The sequence below is a fragment of the Carassius auratus genome, chromosome 45 (genome assembly GCF_003368295.1).
Source record: "Carassius auratus strain Wakin chromosome 45, ASM336829v1, whole genome shotgun sequence".
Lineage (NCBI taxonomy): Eukaryota > Metazoa > Chordata > Actinopteri > Cypriniformes > Cyprinidae > Carassius > Carassius auratus.
The window spans coordinates 17024688-17046433 of record NC_039287.1 but is presented as its reverse complement, the minus strand read 5'-3'; the positions used below and the strand labels follow the sequence as shown (position 1 = coordinate 17046433).

Below are 21746 nucleotides of genomic sequence, written 5' to 3'. Positions count from 1 at the left end.
GTGTGTGTGTGTGTGTGCATGTGTGTGTGTGTAAAAAAAAAGAGAAGTGAGCTCTCTTATAATTACATAACATATAAAACCGATGCCATTCTGTAAAACATAATACAAACTGAAAACATTGAAAACAGTGTTTTGCGTAAAGATACGTTAATGTAAATGTAAATCTGAATTATCTGAAATATTAGTGTGCAGTTCTGATGTTGGATGCGTTGTGTGTGTGAGAGTGCGCACGGGGAGGAGGGCACCAATCCTCCCAAACTCCCACACAAGCGCTTCCAACCCTTAAAACACACACCCTATCTCCACGGATACTAAACTTAAACACAACACGTCCACCATACCCTCGAAGGATCAGACTTGAACATCATCACACACCACGCGTGAGTATGTTTGACCAAATGTAATGGTTATATAGAAGCGCATACGTCAATTGTTGCCACTTTTGTTTAGGCTTAAGCATGGGGTCATGTTGTGAGTTCATCAGCCAAAACAAATAGGACGTTATAAATTGATTCTTATGAAATAATCTCATCGTGGGATTCATTACAGTGAGGTAGAAGTGTAGAGAGTATAATTATTTGTAAATGGTTTTTAAGGCATTCGTTCGTTGTAGAATGAACTTTTAGAGGTGAGAGGCCTGTGTTTTGTTTTATCAACAAAGCGTCTCGCGCACTAGCAGAAACAAACATATTGAAATCGGACTTTTAGGATTTTTTGCTGATTTGCTGTTCGGTTGCGATGTCGAATATCTGTTTAATGATGCTATTGAATTTTAAATATAAATAAATCAGGTTTTGTTTTAAAACAAGATCACTCTTGCGCTGACTGTTAGCGAGGTGCTAGTTGGTGGAATGACGGGCCCTGCGATGCTAACAAACACCAGACAAACCGATCAAATAGAACCCAAATTGAGACCAAATATTTAATAATTTAGTTGTGAGCTCGAAGCATCCAAGGCAAAACATCATTATTTTACATGTAATATAAATCCCACATTCACCGCCGTCCATCGTTTGTGTGTTAGCCGTTAGCATTTTGCTATCCCTGCACACCCAAAACATTAACATAGAAATATTAGGTCTTTATTAAAACGCTTTTACTTTATTAAAAATATTATGTTTTTAAATTGTGCTTTTAATATTGAGTTCGCAAGGTTTTGTTATTGGACACATTTTTGAAGATGATAAATTATTCTCGGGCTTTCTTTTTGACAATTTATGTAACGTTAGTTTTATTTGTCTATTTGTTTGTTTACATTAGTTATATTTTTGTAACACTTAGACATGCATTAATATTATACATTTATTCAATTATTGTTGAATAAAATGAACATTTAATCTTTAATTAATCCCAGGAGCAAAATTAATTTTTTAAATGGCATTTAACTTAATTGATCCTTAAAACAGCAAATTTTTCTGTAGGTTTTTCCGTGGAATGAGCATTCCATGCAGCATCTTAGGTATGAATGACGTGGCCTGGCAGGAGACGTGTGGTGGGATGCTGCACACAAATGGTGCACCAGAGACCGGAGGGGTCAGAGTCCACGCGGGGGGTTCACTAGCCACAGTGGGAGGTGCTGGGCAGGGACCTGGAGGAGCTCACCCTCTGCCAGGTATGGACCGGATGGCAAATCCCAATCCCAGCACCCCACAGCCTCCACTGAGCGGTCGTTCCCAAGATGATGCCACTGTGGGCTATTTTTTTCAAAGGCAGCCTGGGGAACAATTGGGTGGCTGCACTGCAAGCAAACACCGCTGGCCTACTGGTGAAGGAAACCATGCTGACCAGGTAAGAAAGACCTCAGTCTAAACCTACTACAAAGGCATGTAAACATGGGCATTAAGTAGAATACTGTTTAATTAAATGCGACCCTGACATATTGAAAATATCAAACCAATAACCTTTTATATATAATATAAAGTTACATTTCAAATAATACAACTAAAAAGGGTCAAAGACTGGTCCCAAATTAAATGTACAAAATTGATTTTATATAAAAGTATAATGCAAGCCCAACATTTCAAATATTTTTATTTTTTAAATATGGGTGAAATGTATCATCGTCATTCAGCATAATGTATATAGTATTTATGTAAAAAATTTACTTATGTCAAAATTAAACAAATTATACTTATTTTGACCTGTACTTAATATAGAAAATAAAAAGTGATCATACTACATAAAAAGTGTTCTGTGCGCAAGAGAGAGCCACGTCTCACGGACAGCAACTCTGAACCGAGCTCTCCTTCATGACGTTCGCTTCCTCGTGCACCTGAACGAACAAATACAAATCGCAGTTTAAACAAACAGAAAAAAAAAGAGCAAAAAGTGAAAGAGCTTAATTCAGCACTGCGTCGTTCTGGTCTTCAGGGTGCACACAGAGATGCGTCTCAAAATCTTCTTGGTTTTTTACCGACAAATACATACTAAATATGTCAAATACCTGTCTTGGAAAGTGTGTTCGAAAAAGTCTGTGGTTATGTCTTAAGTGAAAGTAAAGAGTTGGAAAGAAATCGGATGTGTATCATCATAATATATAATATATATATCAAATAATAATCTCTTAAAGTGACCACGCCTAATTTACTAGCTCTGCTGTTGGTGTCTTTAATGTTAATCCAAGAAAATGAAAGTAAATTACTCACTGCTCTTGATTGAATTACTCTGTAGTTTTAACAAGAATTTAAAAAAAATCAGATATTATTGATTATATTGTTTTACTTGTGGGTGCAGGACACTAGTTTATTTATGTGAGTATAGCAAAATACAGCAAACTGTGAAATATTATACCCCAAAATTCTTCATACTGTAGACTACCAGTGAAATTGATTAAAAAAAATTAATAATAATAATTAGGGACCTGACCATGTTTTGCTTAAGTGTTTATTTCTTTAATTGCTAGTGCAACCTTTTCACACTGCAGACTGAACAAAATTAAGCATTGCTTGCTTGGTAATTGTTCAACAAAGTATTGATAGTTGTGTAAATATTGTCATACTGTCAGTTGTCTGAAGTTATGGTTGATTGTAATCCATTGCATATTTTTCTATCAAAGTTATCTTGAATTTGTTCTGAGATGGTTTAACTTGTTCTTGTCATATTTTATTTCCAATTTCTGAACTATAACAAATAAACTGTGATAATGTGAGATGTTGAAGGTGTCTGAACAGGGCTCCAAACTGCGACTAAAACGGTTGCATTTGCGACCATAAATATTAAAATGCGAGTGAATTTTTTGCTGAGGTCGCCACTGGTGACTAGGCCTATGTATTTACATGTTATCTCTTAAAAAATTGCATATAATGCCTTTTTTCCTGATTGTTTTGCATTCACATCTTTTGTTATGTTCGCTCATTGAGAGAATGCACATCGAAGTTTTAGTGTGAAAAAGAGTTTTAAACAGTCCTCATCTGCCGCGCAGCAGCACTGACACACACCTGATAAACGCGCGCGAGAGAGAAATGATGGAGACTTGAAGAGAAAGACGCTGTTTTTCTGCATTATTTCGTTCATAACTTGATCAAACTACAACAGATAAAGCTGTCATCTGTGTGGATATTGGCAATATCGTTAACAGTTCTCGTTTATAATCATAAGGCTTCTTCTTAACAAGATTTTAGTCCATGCTGTGTCCTGTTAATGCATGAACTTAATTATTTGAAGTGCACTTGCCGTACAGTAATCGCAAAAAGCTTTGTTACTTTTTAATTTACAAAGTATCAGCTTTAAAATTATTCCAAATTCACAACAAAATTCAAACAATAAATACAGTTTTGGTGCTCTTTAAGGGGCCGTTCACATATCGTGCCTAAAACGCGTGGAAAACGCTAGGCGCGCCACTTTCTCCTTTTCAAAGCGCTCAGGCAGAAGCGTTCCTGAGGCGTCTGCCGTTGCTAAGCAACCATGACCTGCTCTCTCCATGAAGATGCGTAAATTTCAGCAAATGATAAATGGATTTGCAGGACTAAGAATCGCTTGCAGTAGCTCTGTTACTAAATTTATTTAAAAATGGCTATCCATATACAGCTATGATAAGCTGTTCCTTCATCTTAGCTGAGCTTTCAACGTTGGTACTGGAAAGGATGAAGCTGATTAGTTGGTTCTTGTCACATGATCTGCAGTGCGCTGGCGGGATTCTGAAAAGTTGAGATGTTTTTAACTCGATGCGGTGCGGGCGCGCCTGGAAAAAAATGAGCGCGTCGCTTCCATTATGAGCACGCACACATACCGCGCGACTACATTTGAAATAACGAACTTGAGCGTGCAAAAGACTCGACATGTGAACGGTCCCTAATGCGGCAGGCTCGATCGCGAGTAGTGCCTCAGTTCAAGCAGCACGTGAACCTATCATACCTTGCTCTTTACTAATAGAGTACATAATGAACATGAATTTACATCAAAAGGTAGGCTATTTTATAAGAGATTATACAGACAACACTTTCAAACTGCGGAAAACGTGTAAAGCTTGTTAACATTGCAACGTTATATTAACCTCAGTAACCTTTCGGTATCCATCATCAGTCAGCCAGAAAAGTAACTATAAATAGGAGCATTTTGCTATATTTATGAGCTATTAAATTTTAATATTTTTACTTAACCTGTTGTCTACATGATTCAACTCCTATAAAATTTTATTTTACTAATTAAGAAAAACAGACTGAAAGTGTGAAAGACATGCACTCTTAAAAATAAAGGAGCTTAAAAGGTTCTTCACAGAACAATTTTTGTTCCACAAAGAACCATTCAGTCAAAGGCTCTTTGAAGAACAATCTCTTCCTGACCTTTTCATAATCCGTTATTGTCTTCAAATGTTAAAGGTTCTTTATGAAACCATTTAGACAGGAAAAAAATTTTCTTCTATGGTATCATGAAGCACCTTTATTTTTAAGAGTATGACAACATTTACAGGATGCATTGAGGAGGACCCCAAACTATACTCAGGGGCCAAGTGATGCTTATGGTCCATGATATTGGTACAGATTTTGTGTAATAAACAACGCATGACTGTATATTTCAAGTTGGAAAAGATATTTAGCTCCCACTTTAAGTGAACCTTCATTCCCAGGTCATCTACAAGGTGGATTAAAATGCTGATAAAGTCAACAAAAGATGAGACATAAACACGTCAGTATGATTAAAAAGTTAAAATGTAAAATAAAACACCTAAAACATGTTTATTCTGTGGAACCTAAAAAAAGATGTTATAACTCGGGCATAAAATGTCCGATCTTCCCCAAACTTCACTTGTGTGATAAGAGTCCTGACCTGAACAGATCTGCAGGCCAATATTCCACCGGGTGTGGCAGAATGGCTCGATAGCGCCACCTATACACATTCAACGGAGTGTGCCTCGAGCTATGTTTCACGTACATGTACAATTGCTGAAAATTGCTGTAGCAAAGGCTGAATCATGCTGCTGTTTGCAGGTTTACCGGATTTGCATTGTTGCGGACATCACACTCCCGAGTGGAATGCACCAAGTCTGACCTACCGAGGATACAAGTCCAAAATTTTTGTACACGCATAGTTTGGCTGGTCCTTCGACTTATAGTCAGGTGCAACTTATTTATCAAAATTAATTTGACATGAACCAAGAGAAAACATTATCGTCTACAGACGCGAGAGGGCACTCCATGCTGCTCAGTGCTCCTGAAGTCTACCCCTTAAAAGCATAGAGTGCCATCTCGCGGCTGTAAAAGATAATGTTTTCTCTTGTCAAATTAATTTTGATAAATAAGTCGCAAGTCTACACTAATATTTTCTCTTGGTTCTTGATTCTAAATAAATGCGATTAAAGGGTTAGTTCGTCGAAAAATAAAAAGGTTTTTCTTACCTTTCTGGACATGGACAGTATACCATACACACAGTTTCAGTGGAGAGACTGAGACCTCTCGGACTAAATCTAAAATATCTTAAACAGTGTTCCAAAGATAAACGGAGGTCTCACGGGTTTGGAACAACATGAGGGTGAGTTATTTATAACATCATTTAGATTTTTCGATGAATAAACCCTTTAAATTACAGTGCAACTTATGTTTTTTTTTTTTTTTTTCGTCATTATGTGTTTTTGGACTGATTCGACTTCTAATTGGGTGGGACTTATACTCTGAAAAATACTATAATTGAGAGCATATACAAACAAAAATCTACTTTTCTTCAACACAAAGATTTATTTTTATATATATAAAAACTAAAGTAAAAAGTCGGTAATAAAATAAGATCAAAAAAGGAAAAAAATGCAAACGACAGCACAATTAAATGGAATAGAATAATAGAGAGTTTTATTATAATAATAATACAAGTTTTTATTCGGGTAAGAAATACTACAGAAGTGTAAATTATCAAATTTAATTTCTGTAGTTTTCATTGTAAAAATGTAATACAAATGAATGCTTACCATTAAAGTTATCAAATTTATTCAGTCAAGAATTCAGATCAAAATCGTAAAAAAGTGAGACCGAATGAGGAAAATCGTCCAATTCCACTCCTTGGACAATCGATTGGTGCATCTTTAGTGTCTTCTGTAAGTCGTGAAAAATTTATGATCGTAAAAAATAATAATAATAAAATGGGACGCATTGTAATCCATTTATTATATATTTTTTTAAAGCAGTATTGTTTTGTTGCTATATATGTACTGTGCAAAGATAGAAAAAGTGTCATGTCTCTTTGTGTAGGTGCGCATTGTGGATGAGATGAATTATGATTTTCAAGCCTTGGCTCTGGAGTCTCGTGGAATGGGTGAGGTATGTTATTCGAATCTTTGAAAAGCCATGCTATTATACATTTTTAAATATATTTTTTTAAGAGTTAAATATTCTTATTACATACTTGTTAACGTATGCCAACTCCACTGTTTTTTTTTTCTTGTTGTTTGTATGCCTATACTTTGTAAAAAGTGATTGCCACATTTACCTTTTTTGCAGCTTCTTCCTGCAAAAAAATTGTGGGAATCAGATGAATTGGTAAAAGATGCACGTAAAGGGATGTTGCTGGGTGAAGAATGGAGAGAGAATGCCTGGGGTTCTTCCCGTAAGTTCTTCTAAAATGCTTCCATGTTTTGATCATGAAATATAACTGAAGAAACATTCATGCTGAGATAAAATTGGAGAAGTTTGACAAATTAAGCTTCAGAGAAGGCTTACTTTAGTCTATGCTAAAGGTTTACCAAACATACATGTAATACCTATAATAATAAATATCTCCAAATAGTAAGTAAACACTTTATACATCAGAGATTGGGGTGGGCGATATGACCAAAATCTTATATTAAGATATGATAAATTTTATATCTTGATAACCATATCTTGATATAGTTATTTTTTCTTTCAATAAGGTTTTTTTTTAATGATATTAAGATTTGATGCCATATAACTTTTTTATAATCCTTTTCACCAATGTCAATATCAAACTAATACAAGAAAAAAAAAAAAAAAAAACTCAAGCTCACTGGAGATACGTAAACAGTTAGTGATGAAATAAGAGCAAGAAACTAATTACAAGCAATAGAAGAAAAAAAACTACAATAAATAATTGTATATACGCATAATCATTAGCATTATTTTTCATATAATAATAAATAACATTTATTTATTTTCTTATTCTAGTTACAAAAGTGATTTAGTCAAGAGAAGAGCTGAAACAACAAATCGATTTAATTGATTAAAATCGATTATTAAAATAGTTGTCAAATAACTTAGTCATCGATTCGTTGCTAAATAACTTTTATTTGCTGTAAGCGGCTCATTTCGTGCATATTTCAGATCTGTGGTGACCAAAGTGTGGCAGTAATGAGCCCCCGGAGGTTTTACTCAGCCAGTACAGCAGGAGAAGTAGCGAATAGCCAATAGCTGGCCTCGTTTTTTGTCATGTGCTTCCCGAACTAGACTTAGGTCTCTGCAGAGCAAAAGTGGGCGTTTATCACCATGTGGGTGTTTTCAAACTGCTGGGTGTTCCTAAAACATGCAATCTTAATGATCCCCCTTAACCAACCCCACCCCTAAACCTAACGTCACTATGACGTCAACCAAGCAGGTAACATGGTGTAAAAACACTCTGATCTGGTAACTCCCATTACTTTCCTGCAGAGACCTATACTTGTCCCGAACAGCGTCTCTGCTGCATCATGTGACAAGAACTAACCGATCAGCTTCATCCTTTACCGTAACAACGTTAAAAGCTCATCCAAGATGAAAGGAACAGCTGATCATAGTTGTATATGGATTTCCATTTTGAAATAAATTTAGTAGAAGAGCTACTGCAAGCGATTTTTAGAGCTGCAAATCCATTTATCCTTTGCTGAAAGTTTCGCGTCTTCATGAAGAGAGCACGTCATGGATGCTTAGCAAAGGCAGATGCCTCAGGGGCGCAACTGCCCAAGGGCTTTGGAATGAAGGAGAAAGCTGTGTGCCTAGCGTTTTCCACACGTTTTTAGGCGCGATATGTGAACGGCCCCTAAGACTTTTATTTGTGCAGCAGATTTCTCCAGTACAATGTTGTTTGCCAATGTTTAGTCGTAAAAGCTGATAACATTGCTTTTTAACAGTTAACATTTAAAGCTTTACAAACATGTTCTGGGATCAGTTTGTCGTTTACCAGTTCAAAATTCAGTCGTGCAGATTAATGACTGAATGAGAGAGGTAAATGTTTAAAGATTTTTGAAATGCACCCCCCCCCCACTGCTCTTTTTCACACAGCAGGTTTTTTGTGTGTCCAATTTTTTTTTTTTTTTTTTTTGGACAACCTTCTGATGGATTTTACTTTAAATTGTGAGTTCCATTCAGGTTTCATGCCATTGGCACTTTTTTCAAAGGATTGTTTACAATTTCACAGCATAAGCTATAAAGCTGTTTCCCAGTAAATAATAAAATACAATGCACTACAATTTATTCTGTTTTATCCTTATTCTTCATGAAGATATGTTCTGAAAGATTCCTTAATAAGCTTTGTTCAGGATGTTAAACTACTTTAGGAGCTCGAAGGACTGCCTTGTTGAAAACATTATTTGAAATCTCCTTGTGAAATTTGCTAGAGTATGGGTCAGTGTTTTGATTGCAGAAGAGTTCGACAAAGGATTACTAACACATAATAAAACAACAAATACAGGTATATTTTTGATGAGGATATGACAATGCAAAATGGTTAAAATCTCTTAAAAATCTATGCTGAATGATAAAGACCCTTTATTAATAATTTACTTGGGGAAAAATGGAAAAAACTAAAATAAGTACATAAACCGATTAATCGTCAAAATAATCGTTAGTTGCAGCCCTAGTCAAGAGCAGTGAGCGATTTTCATGAATGGCAGACAGGACGAATATTGGATCGCTTCCTCTTGAAGACCGAAGTCCGGATCCAATATACTGTTATATATGTGCTTTGTCTTGCAACTGTTTACATTCCCTTAAGACCTAAATGGCTGTTTATGGGGATACTTGTATTTGGATGCATATGTGTTTATGCAATTGTTCAAAGCCAATAAAGTGGCAAAAATGCTCACAAGCTCTATTAGCAGCTGATGTTTGGCTTACGCACTCCTCTCACACAGAAACAGAGACAGTGCACACATAGCGCTGTTGTTTTTCAACGGCCTAAAATCAGTTGCTTAAAAATGCATGCAAACATTGTTTTCGTGACCGCGCATAGCAACGAGACATGAGCGTGCGCATGCTGTTATTCGCGTGTCTGCCTGCATCCCGGTTTAATGCATGCAAGACTGCCGTCATTCAAATAATGAAAACGTATCGCTATAAACAATGTATTTTGTGTCACCATAAAATAAACGATAGAGCACAATGTGAGTCAAGTCACTTTTATTGACACATCACCACAGCACATGTGCCTTGGAGAGGGAAATTCTTGGGAGCCTGCTCCAAAAATGGCAGAAACGGTTAACATATAACCAACTGACTTCAACAGGTGAAAGTGTGCAATATGCACATACATATGGTCAGTACACACAGTGTACTATTAGACAAACTTGCAGTTAACACTACACATTATACGCAATATGTACATACAGTTAGCACTACAGATTAAACACTATATGTGGAATGTACACTATACACTACACTGTACAATGTACCATATTTACTATACAATGTACACTATACCCAATGTACATGTTCTGCATTCTGTGAACAAGCATAAAAATATGCTAAGGTGCAACAGAGTGTGCATGAACTAGATACAGAAATGGTATCTGGTGGTAATGGGTAGGTTATGGGCATCAAAGTTCCTTGATTATTACGTCGGAATGAGAGTGTGGTTCCTAGCCATATCTGCCTAGAAAATCACATTTCATTTTCTGTCAGTCTTAGTACACGATGTTACTACAGAAGAGTCAAGTTTTAAACGGGAAAAATATAGAAACTCTTTGGGGAATTTTTGAGAGGGACGCTAAGTTTAATCAAATTCAATGATCTATGCTAATCTCTGTAGGAGTTGCAAACCTAGACTATATTTTCAAAATTAGTGGATTGTTCCTTTAAGTGCAGTCTTGTACAGTCTTGTACAGTCTTTTTGTCTGATTTTCCTTTTTTAATTTCAGTAAAATGCTGTAATTTTGTGATTCTCCTTGTAGCTGGTTGGCTTGGTTCATATAGTAACTCATAAGCTTTTATACATTTATATATATCTCTATATCAGTGCTTCCCACAGGTTTGAAATATACTTGGGGTGGTACCCGGGTGGAAAAGCCTCCTATTACCCACGGCACAAAAATGGTCTACTTACTACATCTGACACACAACAAATAATGTGTAATTATTAAAAATATTTTAATTTATTGAAATTATATTATTAATTATTGTATGCATTGTAAATTATTCAGAATTACAGCATAAAAATGGTAGAGTTCTCCTTTGTCATATAGTGGGTCTCTCTCATTCAGTGATCCTTATACCTGGCTCGCGATGTCCACTTTCCAACAAAGTTTAAATAATTTGATTATTAAAACTACAAAAGCAGTTTAATCAAGAGCAGCGAGTGATTCACTCTTTTCTCTTTAAATTAACATTGAGGTGGCCTATATATTAAGACCTACTGTAATGCACAGATCTAATATGTTGCATATCAGATGTTTTTCCCCAACATTTCCCCAAACGTTCACTTAATTTAGTGACATAACGGTTTATGTTTGCCTGAATACTTAAACTGTAAATGTGTATGTATTGGGATTGCGCGAAGTCAAAATCACCTTTATGCAGGTGCTTCGGATGACAGTCTAGCCAAGTCACCTTTATTTATATAGTGCTTTAAACAAAATACATTGCGTCAAAGCAACTGAACAACATTCATTAGGAAAACAGTGTGTCAATAAAACAAAATGATAGTTAAAGGTTTCACAGTCAGCGCGAGAAGTGAGCGGAGACAAGGTACTCTTTTCAGAAAACATACAAATAAAGGTAATTAATGCCCTCTAGCCTCCGCTAGACAAGGGCTTAATTTAACTAAATTTTGTGAAGATCGTAATTGAAATTTTTGCCTTAAAATTAGCCCTTGCGCATTCAACAATTATTATTTTTTTCAGGACAGGTTAAAATTGAATGGAAAAAATACTTCTAGAACCAGTGCCACTGAAAAAAGTGGGCACTCTATGGCCAATCAGAGGCATGTAATTTAGAATTTGCTCAATATGCCAGAGTTATAAATACACTTTAAATAAGAGATTCATTGTGCATGTGTTCATTGTAACTGGAGATTTATCTCAGTTTACATAGTGGATGAACTGAAGTAATATCAGCATATAGATTATATAGTGAGTGACCTTTGCATGCTATTTGTTGGAAACTTTGCCACTATTAATTAAAATAAACATATTATTTTTCATGCTGTTAAGCACACACTGCAAAGGACAAGTGATAGACCATATTAAAATGTGGGACTGAATCTGAAAAATCTAATGCATCAGAATCACTGATCTACTGATGTCATAAAAAGTGAAGCCATGGTTCCGCCATGTTGCTATTCCCCATATATTCTGTTCAGTTAATAGGAAATCATAATATTTTAGTGTGGAAGCCTCACATGTTGACAGTGTTTTTATATCTGAAGTCTCCCTGTACATTCTTAAAATACAAACATCCTAAGCATGTAAATTTCAGCTGGTTATTAGTTACATTTATATTAATTTCATTAACAAACATTTTGGCGGATGGTTGAGACTTCACAACTCGTATTACAAATGTTAAAGGTGACACATTATGCCCTTTTTACAATATATACTTTTTACATTTAGTCTCTCGTGTCCGCTTTAACCCCAGAATGTGTCTAAGTTTCAGCTCAAAATACTCCAAAGATTACAACATTTTGAGAATACCTATGTTCACTGGAAACAAAAACATTAAATTTTTCTGACCTGTCTCCTTAAATGCAAATGAGCTACTGCTCCCCTCCCCCTTTTCCAGAATAGAGCTGAGTCATTACAGCTTGTACCTGCTAAAAACATCTGGGGCCGGATTCACAAAAATCTTAAGAAATTTCTTGATTGATTTCTTAAGATAAATTCCACAAAGTTCGTAAGAATGTTCTTAAGTGCTCAAATACATTCTTAAGAACATCTTAAGAAAAAAAAAAGAAAATAACAGCAGTTATTTGAATGAATACATGACGCGCTGCTAAACTCACACTATTGTCTCCTTGCACTTCCTGTTGATTACCCTAATAATCATAAGAAAGCATGCACCATAGACTGTATATTTTTGTCGAGACTTTGACTGGAGCTCAGCTTCATGTTGTTAATTTGGCCTGTTTTTGAACACTGCCAAAGATTATATATTTATAAGCTCAAATTAACGCGTTCAATTAAAGATTCCTTTCTGACTCGTTTTAGAGTTGCTAATGAGTTTTGAAGTCGGCTAAAAGCAGCGTCACACATAGGCTAATCATGACTGATCATGTTTACATTAAGTCATCACTGTCCCTTCAGAAAACTAGTTCACATCCCTAGTCCTTCTGTGTATTATATGTAGCTGTTGTTGTAATGCTTAAATATAACAATTAATTTGAAATAACCCAATAAATTCATTAAATAATTATTGTTTGAGATTTAAGACAAGCCTGGGGCTGTCCTAAATTGAAGTTATTTACCATGATTATTAAGAAGATTATTTTCAAGAATTTGAATTCTTCTTAAGTTTTGTCTTAAGAACAATCTTAAGAAAAAAGATAAGAACATTCTTAAGAAGATTTTTTGGGGAATACAAAATATTCCAATCTTTTTTCTTAAGTTAGAAAATAAGAAATTGGCAGTTAAAAAGAATTTCATTCTTAAGAATGTTTCGTGAATTCGGCCCCTGTTTTGGTTCTGATTGTTTATCACGCTGAAATCATGTGTTTTAAACATAGACTGTATAAAATCATGGACGTAATGTCCATGACATCATCCATAGGTTTCTGGAGAGTGTTTTTGAAGCCAAAAGTGGGTGGAGCCGGCCGTCGCCATCCTGGCTGCGTATCGAGTTATTAAAAAAAAAAAAAAAAAAAGCGGGAGTTTCCGTACAATAAGGGGGCGTACACATATCGCGTATATAAATGCGTGGAAAACGCTAGGCGTGCCGCTTACTGATTTTTTTTCTCAAATCCTTTGGGTTCTTGCGCTCCTGAGGCTTCTGCCATTGCTAAGCAACCATGACCTGTGCTCTCCATGAAGACGCGGAAACTTCAGCAATGGATAAATGGATTTGCAGCACTAAAAATTGCTTGCAGTAGCTCCGCTACTGAATTAATTTTAAAAATCTACATACAGCTATGATCAGCTGTTCCATCTTGGCTGAGCTTTCAACGTTGTTACGGAAAAGGTGAGGAAGCTATATGACCTGTGGTAAGATATTTTTTTTTTTTTTTATTTTTTTTTTTTAACAGAAACCCTCAGTGACCAAAAATATCTTAAGCATCACCACCAAATATGCATTCATTAGGCCTAAAAGTTAATTTTTACATAAAGGCATTGTGCTAGAAATATTACTATTATTTAGAAGAAAATAAATGTGATACTGCTACTACTGTTGAAAATTTTTATAAAACTTTATTTTTTAAAGAAATCACAATATTTCTTCCATGTTTTAATTTAAAAATAAAATCCCCTTTATTTACCAAAAATAAAATGTTTAAATTTCATAAAAGACAAATTAAATTAAATTAAATTTTTTCTACAAGTTATATAATTATGAAAAACAGTAAACAAAATTGTAAATGAGTATAAAGAATGGCATTGGTTTTATTTTTAGTGCTAAAAAGTTTTTTTTTTTTTTTTTTTTTTTTATTAGAATATTTTTGTGTTTTGCGTTGGTACCGAAATTGGTACAGAGAATCGTGGATTTTTACTGGTATCGGTACCGAATACTGAAATTTTGGTACTGTGACAACACTAGTGCTGACATTGCATCTTCAGCAGCTACAGCAAGATAACCATAATGGTAGACCACAACTTCTCACTTAGGGCTGTGTATATGCTAACAGGGCAGAGTTCCACAAATGGGCGGGACTTTCACCGACTATGATGTCATAGTCTGGAACTGCTTGTAAAGAGAGACAATGGTTACATTTACATGCACACTTTTTGATTAAATCGGGCTGAATGCATTACGATTGATGAATTTGATTGTAGTGTTTACATGAACGTTAAATAAAGTGATCTGGTTGATGTGCGGGTTTATATGTCACAAGCTACAAATAATGAAAGTGAAAAGTGAAAGTGACACATAATATAGAGTTTCTCACTGTTTGCACATAACCACTCTCCTACACTGTTTCTTTATTAGGGCCCGAGCACCGAGGTGCGAGGACCCTCTTGTATCTGCTTTGTTTATTATTAGGGCCCGAGCACCGAAGGTGTGAGGACCCTATTGTATCTGCTCCGTTTATTATTAGGGCCCGAGCACCGAAGGTGTGAGGACCCTATTGTATCTGCTTCGTTTATTATTAGGGCTCAAGCCTGGAGGGCGAGAGCCCTATTGTTTTCCTTAGGATTATTATTAGGGCTCAAGCCTGGAGGGCGAGAGCCCTATTGTTTTCCTTAGGATTATTATTATTATTTTTTTTCTTTATTCTTCAAATTTTTTTCTAAGGTTTCGGGGGCTTTTGTGGCCCTTAACATGCTCAAAAACTCTTGAAAATTGGCACACACCTTGGAACCTGCGGCCATTAGGGCCGGGCAGAGTCTGATACACGGGCGTGGCACAGGGGCTCTACAGCGCCCCCTGTAGTACCGAGGGCCATATATCATGCATACTTGCACGTATACATATGAAACTTGGTACATATATATAACTCATCAAACCAAACAACTTTCACACTGCATGTCATAAGCTCCGCCCAACAGGAAGTTGGCTATTTAGGGTTTTATGAAAAACACATGCTCTGGAATTTGATATACTCCTCTGAGGAACTCCACCCGTTCAACACAAAACTCGGTGAACACGATCTCAAGACATTGGGGATGCTAAATTGCGAAGAGATTTTTGATATCTCGAACGGTTTGCCCGTGGCGAGGCGTTGAAATTATGGCGAGAAATGAGAAACAGGAAATGTATAATAACATCCACATACATTTGCTGAATTTGATCAAACTTAATTGGTTTGTTCGTTGTATGATACCGATCGTATATATGTGACTATTAGGAGTCAAAGTTATAGCGCCACCAACTGGCAGCAGGAAGTGAATCATTTTCAGAACGCTTTGAATTCAGTATCTTATTTTTACTTGATTTGCTTCAAACTTCATCAGAATAATGACAAAACACGGCCGAAGAAAATCTGTTGTGGGGATATTTATATCTAATATAGTGTTGCCATGGCAATGTGTCAAACCTGAATGTTCTGTTCTGGTGATTTTTAGGCAGATAACTAGGTCAGATTTACATGAAACTCGAAACAGATATCAGTATTAAAGATAGCTAGACCATGGCAAAAGCTTTTAAAAGGGCGTGGAAGAGGCACTCTATAGCGCCACCTTTTGTCAAAAGTGGGGGGGTTAGTTTTAGCTACAGACACCAAACTTGGTACATAAATTGTTCTTATCAAGATGGACAACTTTCTAATTCGCAGTCATAAGCTATGACCAACAGGAAGTTGGCTATTTTGACTTGAATATGGATTTTTGGGAATTTTCTTTTGGGAATTAATGCATACTCCTCCCAGGGGAAGTACACTATACACACCAAACTTTGTCTACATTAAGAAAAAACATTGAGGAACTTAAATTGCGAATGAATTTTGGATAGCTTGAACGGTTTTGTCGTGGTGATTTTTTGAAATAACAGTAAAAAGTGAAACATTAATCATCTTGTATTTTTAAATTGCAGCTTCCAAACCTTTTAAAAAACATTTTTCATTTAGAAAACCAGTGATTCTGAGGAAATATGCATAGTTTCATGACTTTACAGCACTGTATGATTAAAAGAAAATTAAAAAACTGTCAGACATCTGATCTCACTCTGTCACTCTGTGTGAGGAATGTATGTGTGCTGACTGTGTGTGTGAGTGTGAGTGGGGGAGAGGTGTGAGGTGTGAGGTGAGTGGCAGACAAGACAGGGAGAGAGAGAGGGACTTCATATCTTTAAACATATCTTTAATCACCAGAAAAAAATATTATTTTAAATTGTTATTTTTTTGTTGTTGTTGCTAATTGTGCTGTTTTCATTACAGCTTAAGAAATATCTTAGGCCTTATCCTTTTCTGACAGTTTCAGGGATTAAAAAAATTCTAAAAATACTTATTTTAGCTGCAAATAATAATTTCAAACTAATTTGATATTGACCTCTGACACCCTGTGACATGACATTTATTTGAATTTACATAATCTCATGGATGTAACAGTAAAACTGTTCAGCTCACAGATGAAGACTAAGCTGTGATGCAAGCAGAACTATTTCACAAATGCTTAAAGGTTAATGAAATCATAACAAAACACTTTTAAATTATTTAAGGATTTGGTAACACTTTAAAATAATGTCTCAATTGTTAACATTAGTAAATGCATTGGTAACACTTCATAATAGCTGCACTCCTAGCTAAGCATTAGTAAATAGCCAGTTCATGCTTTATATATCCTTCTCCCAAAATTAATTTTATAAATACAGCTATAATTTGTTCATAGTTTATATGCACATTTATTTTGAGGAGATTAAAGGCTGTTATCTTCCAAAATAAATAAATAAATAAATAAAAAAATAAAAATAAACAAACACAGAACTAAAAAGGGAATCATTAATTGGCTTGTATTTTTAAATTGCAGCTTCCAAACATTTCAAAGCATTTTTTCATACAGAGATCAAATCATTCTGAGGAAATATGCATAGTTTCACGACTTTACAACACTGTATGGACAACAGAAAATTTAAAAACTGTCAGACTTCTTAACTAACATGATCTCACTCTGGCCACTCTGTCTGTGTGAGGGAAGGGAGGGAAAGAGGGAGGGGGAGTGTGAGGGGGTTGGTGACTGACTGCATTTTTGGTGACTGACGGTGTGTGTGAATTGTAGGGAGGGGAGGGGCTATCTGGCAGAGAGAGAGACAGAGAGAGAGAGAGAGAGACCTAATCATCTCTTTAATCATCAGGGGGAAAAAAAATCAGTATTTTAAATGTTTATTGTTTTTGTTTTTGCTAATGGTGGGTTTTTTCCCCTTTCATTACAGCTTAAGAAATATCTTATCCTTTTCTGACAGTTTTAGGGATTTAAAAACATCCTAAGAATCCTTATTTGTACTGCAAATAATAATTTCAAATTCATTTGATACTGACCTATGACATCCTGTGACATGACATGACATTTATCTGAACTTAAGAGTTATGCATCTACATCCGTCTGCATGGACTCTTGTTTGTAGGTGTTCTAAACTTGCTTACTCCTATTATCAATGGCAACGGCATTGGAAAGCCAGTACATTTTATATATATATATATATATATATATATATATATATATATATATATATATATATATATATATATATATATATAAATGATAAAAAGATCCTTAAAGTATGAAAATACAATAATTGAACTTTATAGATGTGCTCAAGAACAAAACATTTATAGCTGTATTTATTAACTGCTTAATAATGCATATTAAAGGAGTGCTATTATGTTGTTTCACACTTTCAACTTTAGTTAGTCTGTAATGTTGCTGTTTCAGCATAAAAAAGTTCTGCAAAGATTCAAAGCTCAAAGTCCAATTCAATAGGATAATTTTATTTAACAAAAATCACATTTTAGAAAAAAACAACGAACAACTTGTTTGGGCTACAACAAATATTTTCCAGGATTTGTAATATCACAAATACGGACGAATGGGATGTAAATTGGTTGAGCTGCACTAGAGAAGGCAACGAGTGTGATTATATACGTAGCTGACCATGAAGACTGGAAAAGAAAAAAAACTCCTTTTATTCAGGTGTGAAGAATTATTAACCATTTTTCCTTTACTGATAAAATGAGTCAAAAACAAAAGTTTAACTCAGACTGAAAATCCAAAATTATTAAATCCCCATGAGAAATATTCAAAATTAGTACAGTACAGTTATTGCAGAGTTAAGACATGACGACTGGACAGCAAAATGCTTACTGGGTCACAGGGGTCAGAAAAAAACAAGTGGAGAAGAACAGAAACACATTAACTGGAAAATAATTAAGAATTAAAGTGAATAATTAGGTGTAAAACTATCAGGGAGTATTTAGTCTACAGTCCCACCATTTTTCAGAGCTGCAACTTTCCTGGAGTCTCCAGAATTACAAGGTGTCAGGTTCTGAGAGACTTAAAAGATCCCAAAAATGACTTAATTAGAATACCATGAAGTATTGTGAAATACTATATATTAAGACTTTATATATAGGCTTTATGAACAGATGGGTTCTGAGTGACTTTTGTATGATGCTTTGAGGAATATATCTTCCAGAATCTGGCATTAGATTTAGGAGCTTATTTTTATTCCATCTCCTATCCTGAAAAGTCTGTCTTGCAGAATTGACTAAAAATTAATCTTCACATTAATTCTTAATTCTTTTGCTATTCTATTTGTCATTTTTTTCACAAATTTTTTTTCTTCTTCTGCCCCCGTGACCCAGTCACCATTTTTTGTCCAATGGTCAAGTCTTAACCTAATTATTGTTAATTATCTTAAAATAATTATTGTTCATGTTAACATAGTTAATGTTTATGAATCAAATATTATTGTAATGTGTAACTAAAGTTATATAGATTGTTCTGTGAATGTGATTTCAAAGTCTAGATGATTCGGATTAACCCTTTAACTGTCCTTTCCCTTAAAACCTGACTGCCAGAGGGCTATTGTGAATGCATGTGCCCGCTGGGCACAATTTACCTGATGCCACAGGGGTGGCGTTGCACTGATGGCTTGAGCCCGCCATCGCTGCTTGCAGCTATATTTAGGGCCCGAGCAACGATGGTGCGAGGACCCTCTTGGAATTGCTCGGTTTATTATTAGGGCCCGAGGAACGATGGTGCGAGGACCCTCTTGGAATTGCTTCGTTTATTAGGGCCCGAGCACCGAGGTGCGAGGACCCTCTTGTATCTGCTTTGTTTATTCTTCTTCTTCTTCTTCTTCTTCTTCTTCTTCTTCTCCCGAATGAATCACATTTTTGAGGGCTTTAACATGCTCAAAAAGTCATGAAACTTTGCACACGTGTCAAACCTGGTGAAAAATTTCGTCTGATATAGGATTCAGAAGAGGGTGTGGCAAAATGGCTCGACAGCGCCACCTATACTAAGAAAATCAACAGCCTTCCAGCTATGTTTCACGTACATGCACGAAAATTGGCACACATATGTAACACACCAATACCTACAAAAAAGACTCTTGGACCAAAATTCTAAACCCAACAGGAAGTCGGTTATTTTTAATATTATGAGCAAATTTTGTGTAATTTTGGTCATTTCCATGTGTTGTATTTTGACGAACTCCTCCTAGAGATTTCTTCAAATCAACACCAAATTTGGTATGCCTAATCTAAAGTCCTTTGCGATGTTAAATTGCGAAGATCTTGAGTTTTCGTTAAAGGGTGTGTCTGTGGCGGCCTGGCGATTTTCAATGATTCGCCACGAAAAATGAAGTTGCTATAACTCACACATACAATGTCCAATCTGCCTCAAACTTCACATGTTTGATGAAACTCTGAACCTGAACAGATTGACATGCCCATATTCAGTTATAGTCATAGCGCCACCTATTCGCAACAGGAAGTGTCATATTTTACGCTGTGACGAACTACTCCTAGAAATTTTTTTTGTGGTCAGTCTAATCTAAAGGCCTGTGCGATGTTCAGTTGTGAAGATCTTGAGTTTTCATTAAAAGGCGTGTCCACGGCACCATGGCGAAGTTCGATGTCTTGCCATGTGAATAAAAGATGTTATAACTGAGGCATAAAATGTCCGATCTTCCCCAAACTTCATATGTGTGATAAGAGTCCTGACCTGAACAGATCTGCAGGCCAATATTCCACCGGGTGTGGCAGAATGGCTCGATAGCGCCACCTATACACTTTCAACGGAGTGTGCCTCGAGCTATGTTTCACGTACATGTACAAAAATTGGTACACACATGTATCTCACCAATATCTACAAAAAAGTCTCTTGGTATGAAATCCGAATCCCAACAGGAAGTCGGTTATTTTGAATTTTCCCTGCAAAATTGGTGTTGCTTTTGCCATTTTCAGGGGTTGTACTTTAACGAACTCCTCCTAGAGATTTATTGAGATCAACACCAAAGTTGGTCAGTGTAATCTAAAGCCATTTGCGATGTTAAATTGCGAAGGACTTGAGGTTTCGTTAAAGGGCGTGTCCATGGCGGCCTGACAAATTTCGATGTTTCGCCATGAAAAAGGAAGTTGCTGTAACTCTGCCCCAAACTTCACATGTTGGATGAGACTCTTGACCTGAACAGATCTACATGCCCCTATTCAGTTATAGTCATAGCGCCACCTATTGGCAACAGGAAGTGACATATTTTTACACTGTGACAGACTATTTCTAGAAATTTTATGACATCAATGTCTTTATTGTGGTCAGTCTAATCTAAAGCCATTTGCGATGTTAAATTGCGAAGGACTTGAGGTTTCGTTAAAGGGCGTGTCCATGGCGCCGTGACGAAGTTCCATGTCTCATCATGGGAATAAAAGATGTTATAACTCAGGCATAAAGTGTCCGATCTTGCCCAAACTTCACATGTGTGATAAGGGTCCTGGCCTGAACAGATCTGAAGGCCAATATTCCATTGGGTGTGGCAAAATGGCTCGATTGCGCCACCTATAAACTTTCAACGGAGTGCATATGCACATTCAATGGAGTGCGCCTCGAGCTATTTTTCACGTACATGTACAAAAATCGGTACACACATGCAACACACCAATACCAACAAAAAAGTATCTTGGTACGAAATCCGAATCCCATAAGGAAGTCGGTTATTTAGAATTTTCTCTGCAAAATTGGCGTTGTTTTTGCCATTTTCAGGGGTTGTACTTTGACAAACTACTCCTAGAGATATATTCAGATCAACACCAAACATGGTCAGTTAAATCTAAAGGTATTTGCGATGTTAAATTGCGAAGATTTTGAGGTTTCGTTAAAGGGCGTGTCCATGGCGGCCTGACAAATTTCGATGTTTCGCCATGAAAAAGGAAGTTGCTGTTACTCAGACTTACAATGTCCAATCTGCCCCAAACTTCACGTTAGATAAGACTTCTGCCCTTAACAGATCTACATGCCCATATTCAGTTATAGTCATAGC

At 35.9% G+C, this 21746-nt stretch overlaps 1 protein-coding gene across 4 annotated transcripts in view; it reads left to right on the top strand.

Moving 5' to 3' along the window:
• Positions 1 to 224: 224 nt before the first annotated feature.
• The window catches only part of LOC113063440 (pumilio homolog 2-like), a 165563-nt gene continuing 144041 nt past the window's right edge, over positions 225 to 21746 (top strand). For all 4 annotated transcript variants that reach the window (XM_026233830.1, XM_026233828.1, XM_026233829.1 and 1 more), the window contains exons 1-4: positions 225 to 380; positions 1422 to 1788; positions 6678 to 6746; positions 6927 to 7032. In XM_026233830.1, the coding sequence (XP_026089615.1) occupies positions 1435 to 1788; positions 6678 to 6746; positions 6927 to 7032 (529 nt within the window). In that variant the 5' untranslated portion in view covers positions 225 to 380; positions 1422 to 1434. The remainder of the gene's footprint in view (positions 381 to 1421; positions 1789 to 6677; positions 6747 to 6926; positions 7033 to 21746) is intronic.